Genomic DNA, 18,688 nt, shown 5'->3' on the forward strand with positions numbered 1-18,688 from the left:
AAATACTGCAGCAGCCTGAAAAGTGATTTTTTTTTTTTTTTGTAAAGAAATAAGTGAAATCTGTTTCTTCATGTTTTTGGATTTGCGTTTGTAGACTGCCCTCTTCAGGAGGGATATTTTCTAACTTGTGCTGCTGTGGCTTTCTGTGCTCTACTGTAGTTCTGGTTTTAGTCAATGTAGCAATGCCTGATGGGAAGGAGAAATTTCATCTTCACACTTGATATGGTAAATGCTCAAATATAGACTCTGCCCTTCTACAGATAGAAGAACGAAAAGACAGCGATGATGAGAAGTCAGACAGAAACAAGCCCTGGTGGAGGAAACGTTTTGTGTCTGCAATGCCCAAAGGTAGGACCGTGTCTGGTTTGGTAAGAGTGCACACTATTGTGTCTTCAGTCATTTTTTTGGGAAGTTTTTACAGTTTCACTTTGAAAAGCTGACCAGACTGGCATAGGTTTGTTACGGAGTAGTACCTCTCCTGTTTAATTTTGAAACATAAAGAATTCTTTATTTATAAAATTGCAAGTGTTGCAATAAAGAGAGGATTTTTGAAGTACGAAGCATGCAGTGTTTGTAAAGATATGTGTAAGCTGAAAGGAATTTGGTCAGGCATTGTGTTATCTCAATCAGTTGGTAACCTTGGAATCCTTATGCGAGGCCAAGCATTTCGTAGTCATGTGGTGTTAACTTCACTGCAGCTTCCCTGAGAACTTGTGTTAATTCTCTGTGGGTGGCAGTGTGCCAGCTGAAGGGTATGGATAACTTGGGGTATCTCTTGTAGTGGTGTGAGTGGAAATTAGACCTTGGTTATTTACAAAGCAAAGCATGTTCAAGGTAATATTTGGTTTTCATGCTGCAAATGATGACAGCTGGGGATGGAACAATGTGTGCAATATTAGATATCCCAACCCTTTTTTAAAACAGACTTTCAGTTAGAAAAGAACCAGAGTGATCCTTGCAGTGTCTGTGTGACTTTAGATGATGTTGTAGTATTTTAATACCACTTGGTTGGCTTTTCTGTTTCACAGTATGCTGGCTTTGCATCTTCCCCACAAACTCAAGGCAACAAGTCGCCAGGAAAGATGCATGTCGTCGTGGCCAATATTTGAGTTAGGGCTTTTGGCTAACTAAAGTATGAATAAATGTGTAAATAAAAACGGGAAGCTCCCCGACTCCCTTGGCCTAGAGCGTGCTGCACCCGGCAGCTGTTCTCCTGGCTCCTGGCAGCGTGTATGTTAAAAGCAGAGTTTACTACAGCTGGTGACAGCACAGATCTGCTCCACCCCACAGTCAGGCTTATGCTTTTACTGAAGTTCACCTGATGACAAACTTCTGCTTTAGCCACTTTCTGAAAGTTTCTTTGATCTGGCATTGTCTTAGAACAGCCTTTTATAAGGTTCCTTGCATTTGCAGCTCCGATTCCCTTTAGGAAGAAAGAAAAACAAGAAAAAGACAAAGATGACATGATGCCTGATAGATACCCAGCACTTCAAGGTATGTGAATAATACTGCCACAGTGATTTCCTCTCTTGATGTGCCCTCAGATTATGAGTGCCCACTGGGTATCTGCTTACAGAGCAGTGTACGCAATTGTTAATGTTCACAACTGACTTTCTGAATGTTGGTTTTCTGTTGGCTTTCATGTTCTTTTCAGATGATCCCAGCCCGAGGCTCAGTGCACAGGCGCAAGCTGCAGAGGACATTCTGGACAAATACAGAAATGCAATTAAGCGAACCAGTCCTAGTGAAGGAGCTCTAGTAAACTATGATGGTGCAGGTGGGAACCTGGCTTTTATAATCATCACCAATAGGGTTTCTCCTCCTTAATGATAAAAACTTCAGCATTCTAGATCAGTGTCAGGACAAATGGCTGAACAATGTGAGCTCTAAACTGGGGAGGTTTTGTCAGCCTGTGGGACAGTCCCTCAGAGACTGGGAATTAAATCGATATCCCCTGCTCTTTCGTATTGCCATTGAGGTGATATGATAGGATAGCACATATCTTACCACGTTTTTCTTTTGTTTATTAATGGATATTTATATTACCTTCCAAAACTGATGCAATGTCTTAGTGGCTTTTAGATTGTATATTTTTAAATACTTTTTTAACTTATCCAGAGCGAGTTGTTTTATTTGCTGTCTCCTTTCCCCACCCCCTGACCTTAAAAAAACAAGATAACAGCAGGGAATATTAGTCTGGCTTCCTCTTCTGACTCCTTTCTTCAAGTGCAGTGTTGTCTCTTTCATTTCCGTAGAGGCTATTGGGGATGGTGAGAGTATGCATGACTCTCCACGTGATGAGGCTTTGCAAAACATGTCTGCAGATGATCTCCCAGACTCTGCAAGTCAAGTAGCACAGCCACAAAGTTCTGCTTTCTCCTATAGGTAAATACATTTTCAGATTCAATCTTGCCCACAAAGTAGAATTAAAAGCTGAAGCTGTACAATTGGTTCGCACAAAGATCTTAATGTGGATCGATGTAAACTTTTACCTGCTTTTAGTTTGAAGCATCTCAAACTTATCCTGTTTCAACTGATGAAGGGGAGGGGCTATTGTGACCTGAGAGGCTAGAGCAGTTTGGTGTTTAGGGGAATTCCTTTCAGCTGGTCTAGCTGCTGCAGTAAAAGAACTGATATTCTAAAGTCTTGACAACATTGGTATATTACCGTTATATTAAATAACTTTCAGGCAGTATTTAAAAAAACAAACCCAAATTCCCAAAAGTGCAGACTGCTTATTGAAGGAGCAGACCTTGCAGCAACTTTGTTAAGAAAGTATTTTTCCTCTTTAAGGGATGCAAAGAAGAAATTGAGATTGGCTCTTTGTTCAGCAGATTCTGTTGCCTTTCCGATGTTGACACATTCAACAAGGAACGGTCTGCCAGACCACACAGACCCCGAAGGTAAATGTTTTTTATATGTACAGGTATTTTACATTGTATGTGTCTTTTCCCACTCCTAGTGGCACTTACGCCACACCATTTATGGTGGATTCTGTTCGGCACAAATAGAGAAGACACAGGCCGCCTTTTGCTCCCCATGATGGTTTTTTTTTGTACTCTGCAGACAAACCTGCTAACTATATTTTTTGTAATGAAGTATCTGAGATACAGCACAGGTAAAGCCTGAAGCGGTAGTGTAGACTCTCAAAGTACACATGCTGTTGGGAATTGCGCTACAGTACTGCTAGAGTAACTTGAATGATTTACTGAGCCTCTACGTTGGTTTAGTATGTGTGTCTTGGGTTTGAATCCCTCCATTCATTCCAGGTTTTTTTGCAGGCAGGCAAAGTTGTCGCCTTGTCTGGTCCTCTTCACATTGCAGAATGGTTCTAAATACTAAATAAGATAGAAACATGAAAACTTGTCCCTTGATATCTAGAAAATTCAAAAAAACTATTAAATTTTTCTTCAAATAGCATTTATTGCCTGATATACAGAAGCTTTGTTTTAAACTGTTAAATGTTTGCCAAATTCAAAACCAGTTTTATTTTCACTGTGACTATATTTCTTCTCCTTAATAATTTTCCTTTGTTCTTTACTAGATAATGAAATTGTGTGCTTCTTAAAAGTTCAGCTGGCTGAAGCCATTAACCTCCAAGACAAGAACTTGATGGCCCAGCTGCAGGAGACGATGCGATGTGTAAGCCGCTTTGATAACAGGACCTGTCGAAAGCTGCTGGCATCTATTGCAGAGGACTATAGGTAGTTTGTTCACTATCTCATTGTTAATGGGTTTTAAGGCATGTATGTATTCCCTAGCAAATTGGGAAGGTCCCTTTTGGTTTCAGTTGTGCTTTACCAAATTGGGTTATTGCATCTCTGCTTTGTCACAAAATGGTAAAGTTATCTCACTTATCTGTGAATGGCTTAGAAAAACCTTGGGCCCTGAGTCAGTCCAGAAAGCGATAAACTCAGGTTAAATCAGTTTGTGGCTGATGTTCAGCTCTGACACACAAGAGATGCTGTTTGGAATTGGGTTTTGTCACGCATGCTGGAGTGCTGCAAGCGCAGTGGATTCAGTTGGAAAAATCTGTGTAAGACTGAACGTCCTAATTCAGGTGCTCTCTTTGTTTTCAAAATATTCGTCTCGCACTACAACTTAACAGTTTATAAAGCCATCAGTCTCTGTCTTTATTATGAATCTAACATAGAGCACTCTATTTTAGGAAAAGAGCTCCATATATCGCTTATTTAACTCGATGTCGCCAAGGCCTGCAGACGACACAGGCGCACTTGGAAAGGCTATTGCAAAGAGTTCTGCGAGATAAAGAAGTGGCCAACAGATACTTCACAACAGTATGTGTGAGGCTACTGCTAGAGAGCAAAGAAAAAAAAATAAGGGAGTTTATTCAAGGTAAGATTGATGCTGGCTCTGGAATCTTTATATTCCTTTACTCCATGTTTAGGTGAAGTTAATTTGACCTCACTTGGCCTGAGAAGTTGTGCTAAATCATAACGTCTAGCACCTGCTCCATGAAATAGGCATGAATACTGTTAATTATTTTAGATCTACTGCTAAATGATAAATTAAGTTGCAACATTCAGTTCTCAGCATAGAATCTGTGGTTGCGCCTTAGGAGATATGGGAGACAGTACTAGTAGGAATTGAATGAAACAAAGATTCAAAAATGTCATAGCATAGGGGATAGCAGCACCAGGAGGAGAGCTCTCGCAAAACAAAGTCACTTTGGAGTCAGCTCTTGCTCCTGGAGCATGGAGTGCTGCGTGCTAAATGTGCCTGAATAGGCTGGAGTTAATAAGAACTGATTTATACTGGGGCTGAAGTTCTGGTCATATGGCTCAGTGGCCTAGGAAGGAGTTAAAGCCCTTTCATTGGACAGAAGGGAGACAGCTATTTCTGGTTGATCTAAAAGAGAAATTGGCAGCTGTGACGTTTAGGCTGCTGGCAGACGTGAGTGGCAGTTGTCTTCTGGTGCAGACTGCTATAAATACGAAGCTGACGAGTGGCCAGTGATTTGGTCATGCTGCATTAACTTGGCTGCATTGCTTGTTCTGTGTTTGGTAGATAAATGTGAATGTTGCAACTATGCACATTTAATAAAGGCAGGGGTAGGAAATGGTACACGTGGATTGTCTTGATGGGTTCCCCTGTGCCCCTGGCCCCTTTCAGCATTGGACAACTTTGCATGTGCTGGTTCCTGCCAGCGACTGTTCCAGTGATGTTCTGGGTGTTAGCTCTGTGGGTGGCTGGAAAGACGGTGCAAGAGCTGGTACTGCAGGAAGTGACTAACACGTTATCGACTTGAGTGTTTTGACCATATGCTTTCCTAAATGTGTTCTATATGCTTTTCCTTTAATTTCTCCATTTATTTCAAGTGTTCCTGCTTGAATTTCCCTTACTGGGGTGTGGGCAAAGTGGAGCCTCAGTGCTGTTTAGAAAGAAGTCTGAAATAGATTCTGGGCTTTTCTCTCCAGAAAAAAAAACTATCAGGAATGATTTTTTTTTACTTTACTGAATGTTCTCTCTCTTTACTTTTTATCAGACTTCCAGAAACTCACAGCAGCAGATGATAAAACGGCCCAAGTAGAGGATTTTCTGCAGTTCTTGTATGGGGCGATGGCTCAGGATGCCATCTGGCAGAACGCCAGCGAAGAACAGCTCCAGGATGCGCAGTTGGCAATAGAACGCAGTGTCATGAATCGGATTTTCAAACTGGCGTTTTACCCTAATCAGGATGGAGATATTTTGCGTGACCAGTAAGTTGGTGTGATTTGAAGTACCTGTTTTCTCTTTGCGGCTGGTACAGGTGGAAGCTGTGCCGTCTCCATGTGACGGACTGGACTAAGCCAGCCATGCTGTGCAAACTCTCGGTTCTGTCAGAACGGTTTGTAAAAACAAGGAAGTGCGTTAGCATCATGTGCAAAAGTTTGTGTTTGCAACAAACTGCTCAGAGTGAAATCATAAAAGGTGAAGACTTGGGATATCGACTTTCAGATCTGGAAGTGTGTATGCCGAGTGAATGGCTAAGATCTGCTTCAGAACCCCTTCTGTTTTCTGCTGTAGTGCAGTATTTTCCATGCATTTGGGGTTTTTGTGTTTTGTGTTTTAGAATATCTGCTGTTTGAATGCTCTCCTGCCTGGATGGTTGTACTTGATTGTATGGAAAAATCCTCTGTGTCTCTGATTGACCCAGTGTCTGCCAGCTGTGGGACCATCAGGATCATATGGATTCCTGGAGATCTCCCCTGCAATGTCAAACTTCAGACTAGTGGGAAACCCCGGGTTTGCTCGCTGGCAGCTGCTTACTTTTCACTCTTGTTTTTGTGTTTGTTTTCAGGCTCCTTCACGAGCACATACAAAGGTTATCTAAAGTAGTGACTGCAAACCACAAAGCACTCCAGATACCTGAGGTAACAACTTCTCTTTTCCTGCACTTCTGTATGAGTGTCGGGGTGCTTGGTTTTGATTCTGTTTGGGATAGGGAGAGAGTTGTTTAGTTTTACACTGAGAGGCTTTGCTTTTCTACCTGTGACAGCTGAAATATCCTGCAGGGAAAACATGCTGTTCCCATGCTTTGGTACCTTCCACTGGCTGATACCTGGGTTCTTTTATGATTTGGCCACCTGTCCTGGTTTTGGCTGAACTAGCCAGAATTTAATGGAACATTGCAGATCTGTGAATTTGCCCAGTGCTTTTGCGTTTCTCATGGTTAAAGGGATAACCAAAAGCTAAGAAGCGTGTTAGAGGCTGGACGTGTGCAGCTTTCCAAGTTCTCAATTCAGTGTTTGAGCTGTATGACACAAAGTGGTGAGTGTGCATAAAGCTGCTGGTATGGAAGATTGGGACATACAGCTCTGCCTGCATTCAAAAGTGTGTCCTGGGAAAGTCAGAAGTGCAGGGCTAATTATCTTCGTTGCACACAGAGTGCTGGCTCCTTGTAATTTTTATTAATAACACAGCAGAAAGCCACCTTCACTGTGAGCATAATGTAACCACCATGACTTAGAGCTTCTCATTTCTCTGAAGCCCTGCTCCTGTTTCCAGGTCTCTGGTGCTTCAGCTCCTCTGTGGTGTACAGTAGTAGCCTGGCAAGCAAGAACTGGCAGCATATTGTGTTTTTTTCTAGGTATATCTCCGGGAGGCACCGTGGCCATCTGCACAGTCTGAAATCCGCACAATAAGTGCTTATAAAACCCCCCGAGACAAAGTGCAGTGTATCCTGCGAATGTGCTCAACCATCATGAACCTGCTCAGTCTGGCAAATGAAGATTCGGTACCTGGGGCAGATGATTTTGTGCCCGTTCTGGTCTTTGTCCTTATAAAGGTAAGTTCTTTTGCAAAGATTACAAACCCCAGCTAATTCTTGTAATAAACAAGCAAATTTTAGGGTGAAAAGTAATGTATTTGGGTAACTGGGAGCGCGCTAGACTCCAGACCAGATCTAATTCAGCAAGTTTAAATAGAAACATGAGAAATGTGGTCACAGTTATGGTTTTCGAACACAAGCAAGTATTGCATTTGGAACTAAGGAAATAGTGGTGCAGGTGTTGTGTGTGGAGGTTTTCTTGAGTGGCGTCCCGCAGCATCTGTCATCTCTGCCTCCTTAAAGTCCTCTTTCAGGACCCAGATCCACGCTGGGACTGAAATGCATTGTGTTGCTGACCCTTTTAGGCATCTGTGTGTTTGGAGAAGGGTCTGTCATACGTCAGGTGCCAAAACGATGGGCTTTCCCATGTGTTCAAATCCTTGAGGACTCTGATAGATTCTGCCAGTATTGCCCTTCTTTCTTTTGGCCTGCTAGTCATTTTTCCTTGTTGGAAAAATGCTCCCTTTGTCGAGTCTGATGTACTGCGAGCGTGTGAAATGGGTGAGCAGTCACTACCCTACGGATATGTTACATAATCATGTATTATGGATGTGTGCGGATCCCTGTACAAATGGAATTGTGTTGCTGTTCTGTCTCCTGCAATGTTTTATGTTTAGCTTTGCAAACGAGCTGTGAGTATCTCTCTCTTCTTTAACCCTCAGGCAAACCCACCTTGCTTGCTATCCACCGTTCAGTACATTAGTAGTTTCTATGCCAACTGTTTATCTGGAGAAGAATCGTACTGGTGGATGCAGTTCACGGCAGCAGTTGAATTCATTAAAACTATTGACGATCGCAAGTAACTCAAACAGCACATGTGTGGGCAGACTGTTAGCAGAAGAAGAGTCTGTAAGAATGTACAACAGCTGCAAAAGCTGAAGAAGAGACTTTCCTTGTATAATACTGTACAGAATTGAGGCATTTTAAAACACACCTTTACTAATCAAATTAATTTAACAGGTTTTACTCTTTTCTTTCGGTTGCGTTTTTCTCCCCTATGGATACCGGCACTGCAAAGGGACCACAGTTTTCAGGTATTTTGGAATCTCAAAACATGCAGAAAATTCTTCATGCTTTTTCCACCACCCTTCTTCCTGAATTCTTACTCATGTGAATAATTAATTTCATTTAATTTCTAATAGAAAACTGAAACAAGAATCAGGGCAACCACTTAGTGTACTTTCTAGCTTAAGAACACCTTTTATTAATAAAACACCAGCCACACTGAAAGTTTGTAGTAGCTGACATTAGTTATCGATTGTATTTCACCTAAATTTAAAATCTGAGAGGACAGTGTAAATATTATATACCTATATTTAATGCATTGCAATTATCTTTGGACTCATTATCCTTTGAATAAACAAGCAAAAGCCTCTCTGACCTCTGACAGGTTGTGACATACTGTGTTTTGGTAATGAAAGGACTTCCTCGAAAGGCTAAGATTAAAAAAGGGCAAACTGAACTATTTATTAAAATGTAATTAAGATTACTGAAATTTCTAAAACTGGAATTTATAATAGACAGGGCTTATTAGATAGCTGAACACTTTTTGGGTAGGGCATTAGGGTGTTCTAAAGGTTGGGATATATAGAGGAGAGGGACTGTAAGTTACAATAGATAAATAATATAAAAAAGGAGAAATAAAATAGCTTACTGTAAAATTTTTTTCTGAGATATTGTGTATACTGTACAAACCCCAAAGAGAGATCCCTAACAGAACCTGGGCTGTAATATATATTTTGATTAGTGACATTAAATACATACGCCAGGGGTTTCAGTGAATGTTTTTACTAAATGTTCTCCATGTTGTCTGCTATGCAGCAGTGCGAGTTTTACTGTTCATACGGAATGTTTTAAAATATAACACTGTTCTTTATGAAACATATCATGACATCAGTTCAGGGTGTTTTGTGGATGTCTTGCCCCATCTTTCCCTTAAACTGGCAGTTTTTATGCACACCACCGCATGGGTTTTCATGAGTGAAACGGTCTGAATGACGGCCAGTGGTTGCTAGCTGTGTATAAGCCCTCGCTGTTCTTTTTTAGTGAGAATTCCAGTGAAAAGGGACAGCGAGCGGTTAAGTTTTTCGTGTCAGTATTATTTCTCGCTCTTCCCAGAGTGTTCGTTGCACTTCTGACTGGGGGATGTATTAAGATTCGGTGTCTGTAAAGCAAACAAAATCTTTCTTGCATTCTTTTCAAAGTATGATTGATTTATCTGTGTGTGCGTTTTGATGATTAAAACCTGGAAGCAACTAGTACTTGGGATAAATCATTCGGTTAACTGAAATTAGAGCAATTTGTGTAAAATGCCAAGTGCTTGATTTGGCTGTGTTACTTGTCAAGGCATAATGAAAGAAACTTAACTCTCTAGGACTCTAATTTAATGTAATGCAGTGTAGCATTCTTGCCAAACTAATCACAGGTGAGGGGGTGGGACAGTAACTTTTTTATTTATAGTCTTTCTCCTCTGTTAAGAGACTTGATTGTGTGGAGGAGCAATACTCAGTAGAAACAGAATCCTTCTGACCTGCCTTACTGAGGTAACTCAGTCTATAGCACTGCAATATTCTGGATATTTAGCCTTGATGGGCTTTTGGTGCTGAACACCTAACTTAATATTGCAAGCACAGCCCTGACCAATAACACTCAGCAGCGAAGCACAATTGCACCCTTGAAGATATGGCCAGATCATATCTAAAAGCAATAGAAATTTATTGATATTGAAGTGTCCTGGAATATTTAATTATTACTTGAATATCTGAGATGTTAAGACCGATGTATGAAATTTCTTGTAGTCCTGCAGCTTGGGTTTTGGTTGAGAAGAGTTAGTAAAATCCTTGAAGAACGCACAGAGACACTGGAGTTGGTGATCACCCTGCGCGTTGCTGCTGTTTGCAAACCTGGCAAGCAGGATTTGAGCAGCACCATTGGGTCTTTCTGATTTGCTCTTCGTTATGGAAGGGGCAAGAACCATTTCCTTCACAATTTTTATCATTTTGGGTTTTTTGTGTAGAAAGATACTTAAACGAACTGGAGCCTATTATTATTATTGTTATTTTAAACCCCGTGAGTGCTTCACTGAGCCCCAGGTGAGTTGAGAGTCTTCATAGCAAGATGGTCCTTTGCTTCTTTCTTTCAGCCTACTCTGTGGTCTTGATAGGTGTAGTTAGAGAATTAGGCTTTCCAAAGAGTTAAAAACTTTCCTGTAATGTCCTTGTACTGTTTTCCCCTGTGTCCCGTAACATTTTGTTTTCAAATGCTAGGTTACATACATGTTTAGGAAGTGACATTGTTAGGGTTTCGTGTGGAATAGTAAAGGTGAGAAGACCATGCATAAGGACCAAAATTAACAGAACTGTTGCCAAAAGGCACCAGCCAGCCATGTACCTGTTGCCATAAGCTTGGTGCTTTCTGTTGTTAAATTACTACAACCACTGACGGATGAATGGAACACTTTGGGGGAAGGGGGAGCGGTCGTTAGGAGCAGATTGCAGTCATGGGCTTGAGGCTCGCTCGTTGCCCTTGGTGCTGGGTGCTGGTGCCTCTGGAGGAACTGCCAACCTAAACGATGCGTGGTTACACTTGTTAGTGTCACAGAGGTGGGGTTTTCCTTCTGTGGGCTGAGGCTTGAAAGGAAAGGGCGGGTTTTTCATCCCTAGGAAATCCCTTTTTTGCTCCTAACCCTAAATGAGATTTCTCTTTACAGCTTTTTTAAATCCTCTTTGAGGAGAATGGGAACGTGTATCCCCTATTAGTGTTTGAGTTTCAGAGATTTTGTTTTGAAGACCTTATACTACCAAATGCTGAATGTAACTGCCATAAATTTCAGGAAAAAAAAGCCACGAACATGATCCCGTTTCCTGTAGGTGAGTTTCTGGTGAGCACAGTGTTGGTTCGTATCACTTGAAAACATTCGTGTTCTGTTGAGCCAAATCTGGCAGAAGTTCGAGATCTCGCTGCCGCGGTGTGTGAGGAAGGGGCCAAGGGGCCGAGCGGCCTGTGCGGCAGCAGAGCTTCAGGAGAGTGAGCTTGTGTGCTTGGCACGAGTAGAACTTGTGCGGCCGTGCTGCGGTGCAGCTGGCAGCGTGGCGGGAGAGCTGGAGCAGCAGGAAAGCGGTGGATGAGGAGGGAAAGAATCCTCTGGGTTGGGTAACAGCTGGTGACTTGGTTGAGCCTGTACTACTTGAGAATTAATCTCTGCTGAGTTAGTAGTGTGTGTTCTGTACCTTTTACTTGTGTTTTACCTCTATTTAAAAGCTTTGTACTGCCTCTCCTCTTTGAAACTGGTAAAGCCTTTATAAATCTAAATTAATGAGCTTGCACAATCTTGTATACAGGAAACCCATCTTGTCTTTAACGTGATTATTAATGTATTATTCTGTAAAAACTGATTAAAAGGAGAGCAGTTTAACTGCCTGGGCTTCATGTTTCTGCCTTGTTCCGATGTGAGCAGCGATTGTGCTGGAGATGGCATTGCAGGTGTGAGCAACCTCCGCGTGGCTTCTGCACCCACCACGCTGTGTCCTCGGGCCTTTCGCGTCTGCCCTGGCAGCTTGCGGGGAGGAGGGGGCAGAGGCAAAAAAGAAATGCAATGCAGTTAATGGGAGCTTTCCAGGTATTTATTTAATCACACATCTTGCCTGTCCTGGTGGCTCAAGGTGAGAAATGTCTCCCTGCTGCCATGACACCATCGCAGCCACAGGCTCTGTCCTGTGCTTCGTTGTGTGCCGATCGATGCCTTGATTGGGTGCTCAGGCCTGCAAGGACTGTGCTTCAGCCGTCTTCGTTCTTAAGAAGCCTTCGCATCAGCCCCACAGCAGCAGGATCTTGGTATCCGCTCTCTGCCCAGCGCGATGGGGCGGGCAAGGCGGCAGGACCAGGGCGGATGCGCAGCGGTGCGGCCCTCAGCTCAGTCCCCGCAGTGTTATTGACCTTGATTCTCTCTCATTTGCATCCAGCATTTTTCATCCTCTGGAATATGGTGTTTGGGGACCTTTCCATCATTAAGTGGATTTACAGCAATTTCCTTATGTGTTTTCTCCAAGGGATTCTGTTATGAGAGGCACATTAAATCTCCATTAATACCTCATTATCCGACTGATAAGATTACCATGATAATGAGGCAGAAATTCTAATTGTTTCACTTCTTATTGTGGCTTTCATTAAATCACATACCTGGAAGTTGCCGAGGGGAGCTCCAGCCTGCAGCCCTCTGGAGGTGAACCCATTCCTGTGCACCCTCGTCCTGCTCCTGGTGCCGGAGGGATGCTGGCGCGTGCTTCTCCCTCATGGCTTTGCTACCACGAGGACTTTGAGGAGCCCTAGGGCTTGCGGTAACCTGTGCCGAGAGAGCAGCGTGTTCTTGAGGAGAGCAACGCTCCACGCAGCCCCGTGCCGTGGTTTTACACAGCCTCTCACTCTGGTTAAGTGCAGGGGTGTGCAGCCTCCTTCGAGCTGTTACAGCCCATCAGGTCAATGATCCATGAACTAAAAAGTCTCTAAGCAGGAGCAATTATTGTCTATCATGTGTCAAAGGCGCCCGTATTGACCCCGATAGATGGAGCCATTATGGCCTGTTGAGTCAACGAAGCATGAACGGGGAGTCCCAGGGAGCAGGGGTCTCCACAGCCCTGTCAGCGCCATCACCTCCCTCGTGTCCTCTGCAGGCCTGAAGGTGCGTGGGGTCCTGGGGCAAGGGGGATGCTGGTAGCAGCCGTGTCTCACCCTCGTCACCCTGCAGGCTCGAGGTTCACCAGAGACCCCTCGCCGTGGCTCCTGCTCCCTGGGGCACCCGCAGGTGGCTCTAGCCATGGCCTGGGCTGTGGCTCTAGGCCGGCGATGCCTCTGTGGGGCCGTGTTGGCCACATGCTGCTGGTGGGAGCCCCAGCCTCGTCCTGGCTGGCAGCTCGCAGCTGGCCTCGCTGAGGAAAGCCGCAGGGGTCCCGCTTGGCACCAGATCCAGCCCCAGGTCTGCCAGCTCCTTCCAGGGAGGGGGCCGAGCCCTCCCCACAACCTGCTCTGCTCCTCGGGGTTGGCTCATGGCCCGGTAGAGGAGCCCACGGTGGCTGCACCTCCTGAGAACAAGGGCAGCTTCCAGCACAGCCACGCTGGGTGCAGAGGCAGCGTGCAGGCAGCGCTGGCCGTCCTGCGCGGAGATGGAGACGGGGGCCAGCACCCGTCCCCCTGCCGGGGCTCCTTGGGTCCAGAGCTGCAGCAGAAAATAACATTACCCTGCATGAGTGGACTTTGTTAGGCTCCTCCTGCGCTAACGAGGCAAGGTCTCCATAGTAACTGGCACATTTGGAGGGCAGGAGGCACAGGGGGACCAGAGACAAAGCCAGTGTGGGAACAGCAGGCGGACCCCACAACACAGTCCACAGTGCATCCTTCTGGCACCCTGGAGTCCGCGGTCCTTCCCTCCGGTGCCCCAGAGCCCCTGGTGCGTCCCTGCAGCGCCTGGTGCTGCTTGGCTGAGGGCGCGGGCGATGCCTCCTCAGCCCCTGGCAGCGATGCAGCCGCTGCTCCAGCCCTGCTCTCTCCCGGCGGCTCTGCAAGGAGGCAGATACGGCCCCCATGGCAGTGACCCCTGTCCCTGTGGCCTTGGGGACGTCACTGCCGTGGGGTAAGGTGGCTTTTGGTGCCATCCCGCAGAGCTGCAGCACCTGTGCCAGGCAGGTGTGGTGCGGGCAGCGGGGCATCTGCCCTGCCCGGCACTGCCAGCCCCGCCGGCGGCACCGCCGCGTAGCCACAGCGCCAGCAGAGTCGTTGGGCTGGGGTTAATCAACATTCATTCATGTTTCCAAGTGTAAATTGAGCATTTGTTTAATTATGTGTAAGTAGCAATACATTCTGGCCATTATCTAAATCACTATTTTATTTCCTGGATGTGGTTTCATAATGCTGGGTTTGCGCTCCAGCCTCTGCATCATTAACAGAGAAGAGTTAATGAATATAAAAGCGTAAAGGCTAATTACACTTTAATTTACAATCATGGTCTCATTTTGGGACCACATGAAATCTGTTTTGAAAACAATTAAAAAAAAAAAAAGCCCGGTGAAGGTCTGGTGAGTAGAAGGGTTTGGCACCAAGCGAGCGGTGCCGGTGGCCGCCAGGCTGGTTGCCGCGCGGCTGCTCGGCGCTGGCAGGGCCAGGGCTGCCCACGGGCCCCTCGCTGCCCCTGCGGCGCGGCTGGTGCCGGGGCTCGCGTGGGACCCTCTGGGGCCGGCGATGGTGCTGAGGGATGTAAACTGGAGCCCGAGCAGAGAGCGCGGTTCACCTGAAGGAGACAAAGATTTATTGGGCTGCAGATGTTCAAAGCAAAATTCATCGCGAGTGCTGACTCGAGCACTTTGCGCTGTTTGCAGTCACTGGGGTTTAGCGGGCGGCTTTCCAGCCAGCGGCCGGCGGGAGCAGGTGCTGGTGCCTGGTCCTTATGGGGGACAGTACCTGAAATCAAAGCTCGCGGCAGGAGCTGGGCTGGCGAGAGACTTAAGGTTCCATTTCTGCAGGAGGATCGCTCTGAGCAGCAGGGATTTTGCAACCTGAGGTGCCGTGTTGGGGCTTGTGGCAGCTCCCTGCGGAGCCCCCAGGATTCGTCCCCGTGTGCTGGCAGTCACCGCGGCAGGGGCCGCAGCAGAGTCCCCCGAGGCTCTGGGGTGCAGCTTCTGCAGGTGCTTGGCATCCACAGGGGTTGATGGAAGAGAGGAGGTTGAGATGAGATCTTAGGCAGAAATGTTTTGCTGTGAGGCAGGGGAGGCCCTGACCCAGGCTGCCCAGAGCAGGGGTGGTTGGGCAGTGCTGGTGTGGTGGGAGAGCAGGGCAGGAGCTCATGGCTCCCGTGCTGGTGCGTGTGTGCGATGCGTGTGTGCCTGTGTTTGCAACGAGCAAATATCTGTTTGTATTACCTTTATTGTTCTGATTTCCTCAGAAATGAAATAAAAGCCTCTCGCTGCCTGCAGGAGGGAGCGGTGGCCTCGGAGCGAGAGGCTCATTCTCTCCGCCGGTCTGGCTGCCTGCAGCCGGCAGAGGAAATAAATCTCCCCAGAAAACCACTTTGCTCACACAATTCCAATCCAGCGGGGCATAGTGGCATCACTCACTTCTTGTTTTATTTAGCTGATAATCTTTTATTGGGCCAGTCGAGCCCTCTGGAAGTGCGGAGCCTTTCCGCAGGCGCTCAGAGCCGGCAGCTCGCCGGGAGGGCGCGATGCCCAGCGGTGAATCCTCTTCAGAGAACCTGGCTCTGGCAGCACCGTGGCCGTGCCGGACACGTCCCTCAGGCAATGGGTCTCCTGAGCCCTGGCCCTGCAGGAGCACTGAGCCCAGCAGTTTTTCCCCTTGTGCACAGCCGAGGACAGGACATGTCCCTCTGCTCGCCAGGTGCCCGATCGCCCTCGCTGGGGACGTGGCGCTGGGACTCTGCCCCTCCCTGGATCCGTGTGGGATCTAGGTGCCTGGCACTGTGAGCGTGTCCCCGCTCTGCTGCGGACACCTGGGGGCACGTCATCTTCCCACCCCTCCTCCCGTGCTAACGCAAGCGCTGTGCCACAGACAGAGCCGTGCGCGTCCCTCAGAAAGGTTTGTCACCCAGCTTGTCACGGAGCAGCCAGGCCATGTCACTAATGAACACATCCAGCAGGCTGAGTGCCTGCCATCGCTAATTGAAAGCGCTCACAATTGGGAATAAATGTGGGTTAGGCACCTCCCTGCGCTCATAAAGATTTGCCTTTCAAACATCGACGTCCGCATGTGTGGGGAGCAGCCAGTGGCCCCAGGGCTGCATCCCAAGCGGTTTAGGGTGACTGCATCCTCACAGCATCTCCCGCAGCAGCAGCCTGGGCTGTGTCGGTGTGGCACGCATCCACGAGGCACTGCACCGCCACGTGCTGTCCCCTCCTTCCCCCTGAGAATCATAGAATCACCAGGTTGGAAAAGACCCATTGGATTATGGAGTCCAACCATTCCCATCAATCACTAAACCATGACCCTCAGCACCTCGCCCACCCATCTCTTAAACCCCTCCAGGGAAGGGGATTCAACCCCCTCCCTGGGCAGCTCAGCTACATCTTCCTTGCAGGGTCAGATGATGTGCGGAGGGTCCCTGGGTGACACCTGGCTGGGTGCCCGACCCTCCTGCCCGCAGCTCCAGCAGAGGTGGCTGCTGCTCTTCCCAGCACAGGGCTGATGCCAGGTGGAGCTGCGGGTTAGCTGCACATTTTCCTTCTCATACATCACCACCAGAAGCAGCGCGATGCCTGACTGGCAGCTGGGACTGCCAGAGGGGGATGCCAGAGGCTTCGGCTGTTTTGGGAGGTTCAGGTGTGAACCTTTGCAGCGGCACCAGGGATCTCTCCGGAGGGTGAGTGGGGGACAGGAGCACCAGCCTCCCGTCGCTGCGGTTGCATCCCCTCAGGACCCACGGCCGTGGGTCCTGAGGGGATGCAACCGCAGCGATGGGAGGCTGGTGCTCCCCTGCAGCCCCACACACGCAGCACGGCAGGGCAGCTCCCTGCGGCAGCGAGGTGGGGATGCCGTGTGCCCTGGGCATCATCCCAGCCCCAACCGCAGCCCCTCCTCGCCAGCGTTCCCACCTCTCCGCTAATCCTTGTCATCTTGAATCTTATCAGCACTGATTCCGTATTTACTTCCAGATTGTGGATGAAAACGTTGAACATCATCGCTCGATGATGATTCCCCATTGACAACTGCTTCTTGAGACCTGTCAGTCAGCCAATTTTTAATCCTTTTAATGTGTGCTCTATTGATATTATATAGAGCTAATTTTTTAATCAAAACGTCATGTACTATTAAATCAGATGCCTAACAGAAGCCTGAGTACACCACAGCTTACTTTTATTAGTTAAACTTTTAAATTAGAAGAATGAAACCAAATTTTTTGACAAGCTGTGCTTTCCGTAGAACCGTGTTACCCGGCACCGGTTGCAGTCCTGCTCGCTATCGACTGCAACCGTTTCTGCTCCTTTGCTGCTGCCGTGGGACCCCATGGGGTGAGCTGAGCCCGTCACAGGACTGGGAACTGGCTGGGGTGCCCGGGTGTGGGGGCAGAGGAGCTGAGTCCAGGCCACTTCACAGTTAAAGTCTTGGTGGGGAAATGGGAATTTTTCCTCCTGTGCTGGATGCAGCTTCTGACCTGAAAACCACCGCTCCGGCCTCCCCGGATGAGGAGCAAGAGCAGGCGAGCAAATGTGATCTGACAGCCCGAGCCGCACCAATATGGTTACCAGCTGTCCGGCCGCCACTGGGCCGTGCGGGTTGGGAAGGCGATGCCCCCGCCACAGACGCACTTTGTGGGGAGGAGGGAGGGCTCGGGCAGGGCTGGGTGCAGGCACCTACGTGCCGGCGGGCACACCGCCCGGCGCCGTGTGGCTGGGACAGACACCTCCAAACCAGGGCTGGTGCTGGGGGGCAGCCAGCCCCACGCAGGACAGCCCCACGGCACCGCAGCCAGGGCACCCCGCAAGGTCCCCCTGCCCAGGGAGACCCTCCGCCGTCGCCCTCACTGTGTCCCACATGGGTCCGTCCTGTGCATCGCAGCTTCGCCAGCGCTCAGCTTCCGGATTGAGCAACTCTTTGTAAATCTAAATTAATAAGGTTGCACGGCTATAGACACCAGAACATGCGCTGTATCTTGTCTTTGTCGATCAATGCATTATATCATCCCATAAAACCGATTAAAAGGCAGAGCAGTTCATCTCACCAGGTTCCATGTCTCAACATTATAAATTTCATATTATGGTTAATGATTGTCAGTGCAGACGGAGTACACGCAAGCTGATCAGTATTGTAGTTTAGAATTAATTATTGGAGCGTTGCTGCAGAGGACACCGTGGAGGGGGTGGCTGCTGATTAGCAATTTATTATCTCTAAAATGCCAAAGAGCAATGTGGAAAGGAGTTTGTGTGTCTGGCACTGCCCGTGCCCAAGCGCCGCTGCCGGCACAGGGGTCCCGGCTGGGGCACGGCCACCAGCAGGACCTGTCACCAACACCGGCTCCACAGACGCGTCGCGGGCATGGGGACAGGCAGGGTGAGCCCGGTGCCTGCCAATGGTCCGTGGAGCATCGCTGTCAGCTGAGTGTGAGCGCAGGGCTGGGGCCGTGGGCACCACACGGGCACAGGGGAGCGTCTCTTGGCGGGGCAGCGGCGTGGAGGTGGGAACCATCACACCCCCACGACATGGAGCATCCTACCTGCCCATCTGCCAAGCCTTCCCTGTGCTGCCCGTCCTGCTGGCTCCTGTCCCCGTGGCCAGAGCCGCTGTCAGGCTGGGTGAGCTGGGCAGGATGGCAGCCAGCAGCTAGAACAGAGTGGGGATTTGTGTTCCAAAAGCATAAGC

At 47.9% G+C, this 18,688-nt stretch overlaps 1 protein-coding gene across 1 annotated transcript in view; it reads left to right on the top strand.

The window, feature by feature from the left end:
- GAPVD1 (GTPase activating protein and VPS9 domains 1) overlaps positions 1-11,744 on the top strand; it is a 28,999-nt gene extending 17,255 nt beyond the window's left edge. Inside the window, exons 17-27 of the mRNA XM_069873439.1 lie at positions 261-348; positions 1,414-1,494; positions 1,655-1,777; positions 2,256-2,385; positions 2,794-2,903; positions 3,545-3,704; positions 4,169-4,356; positions 5,507-5,720; positions 6,302-6,374; positions 7,091-7,288; positions 7,993-11,744. Of these exons, the coding sequence (XP_069729540.1) occupies positions 261-348; positions 1,414-1,494; positions 1,655-1,777; positions 2,256-2,385; positions 2,794-2,903; positions 3,545-3,704; positions 4,169-4,356; positions 5,507-5,720; positions 6,302-6,374; positions 7,091-7,288; positions 7,993-8,133 (1,506 nt within the window). The 3' untranslated portion in view covers positions 8,134-11,744. The remainder of the gene's footprint in view (positions 1-260; positions 349-1,413; positions 1,495-1,654; positions 1,778-2,255; positions 2,386-2,793; positions 2,904-3,544; positions 3,705-4,168; positions 4,357-5,506; positions 5,721-6,301; positions 6,375-7,090; positions 7,289-7,992) is intronic.
- The last annotated feature ends 6,944 nt before the right edge of the window (positions 11,745-18,688 follow it).

Source organism: Phaenicophaeus curvirostris, chromosome 20, assembly GCF_032191515.1.
Source record: "Phaenicophaeus curvirostris isolate KB17595 chromosome 20, BPBGC_Pcur_1.0, whole genome shotgun sequence".
Taxonomy (NCBI): domain Eukaryota; kingdom Metazoa; phylum Chordata; class Aves; order Cuculiformes; family Cuculidae; genus Phaenicophaeus; species Phaenicophaeus curvirostris.